The sequence below is a fragment of the Antrostomus carolinensis genome, unplaced genomic scaffold (assembly GCF_000700745.2).
Source record: "Antrostomus carolinensis isolate BGI_N321 unplaced genomic scaffold, ASM70074v2 scaffold37431, whole genome shotgun sequence".
Classification (NCBI taxonomy): domain Eukaryota; kingdom Metazoa; phylum Chordata; class Aves; order Caprimulgiformes; family Caprimulgidae; genus Antrostomus; species Antrostomus carolinensis.
In genome coordinates, this window is record NW_010292618.1 from 1 (window position 1) to 203 (window position 203).

A 203-nucleotide genomic window follows, 5' to 3' on the forward strand; every position below is an offset into this window, starting at 1 on the left:
GGGGCGCTGAGGGCCATCTCCCCGCAGGCTCTTCGCCATCGGGTCGCAGCTCTCCCCCGAGATCGGGAGCTCCGGGATCGAGATGCTGGAGACGGACACCTTCAAGCTGCACTGCTTCCAGACGCTGACAGGTACCGTCCAGCTCCGGGCACCCGGCACCGCTCTGCTGGGGCTGTCACGGGGCTCGGCCTTCCTCACGGTTC

At 68.5% G+C, this 203-nt stretch overlaps 1 protein-coding gene across 1 annotated transcript in view; it reads left to right on the plus strand.

The window, feature by feature from the left end:
- Positions 1–25: 25 nt before the first annotated feature.
- The window catches only part of TRAPPC4 (trafficking protein particle complex subunit 4), a gene marked incomplete at its 5' end in the record, with an annotated part of 820 nt that continues 642 nt past the window's right edge, over positions 26–203 (plus strand). Inside the window, one exon of the mRNA XM_010177041.2 lies at positions 26–153. Within this exon, the coding sequence (XP_010175343.2) occupies positions 26–153 (128 nt within the window). The remainder of the gene's footprint in view (positions 154–203) is intronic.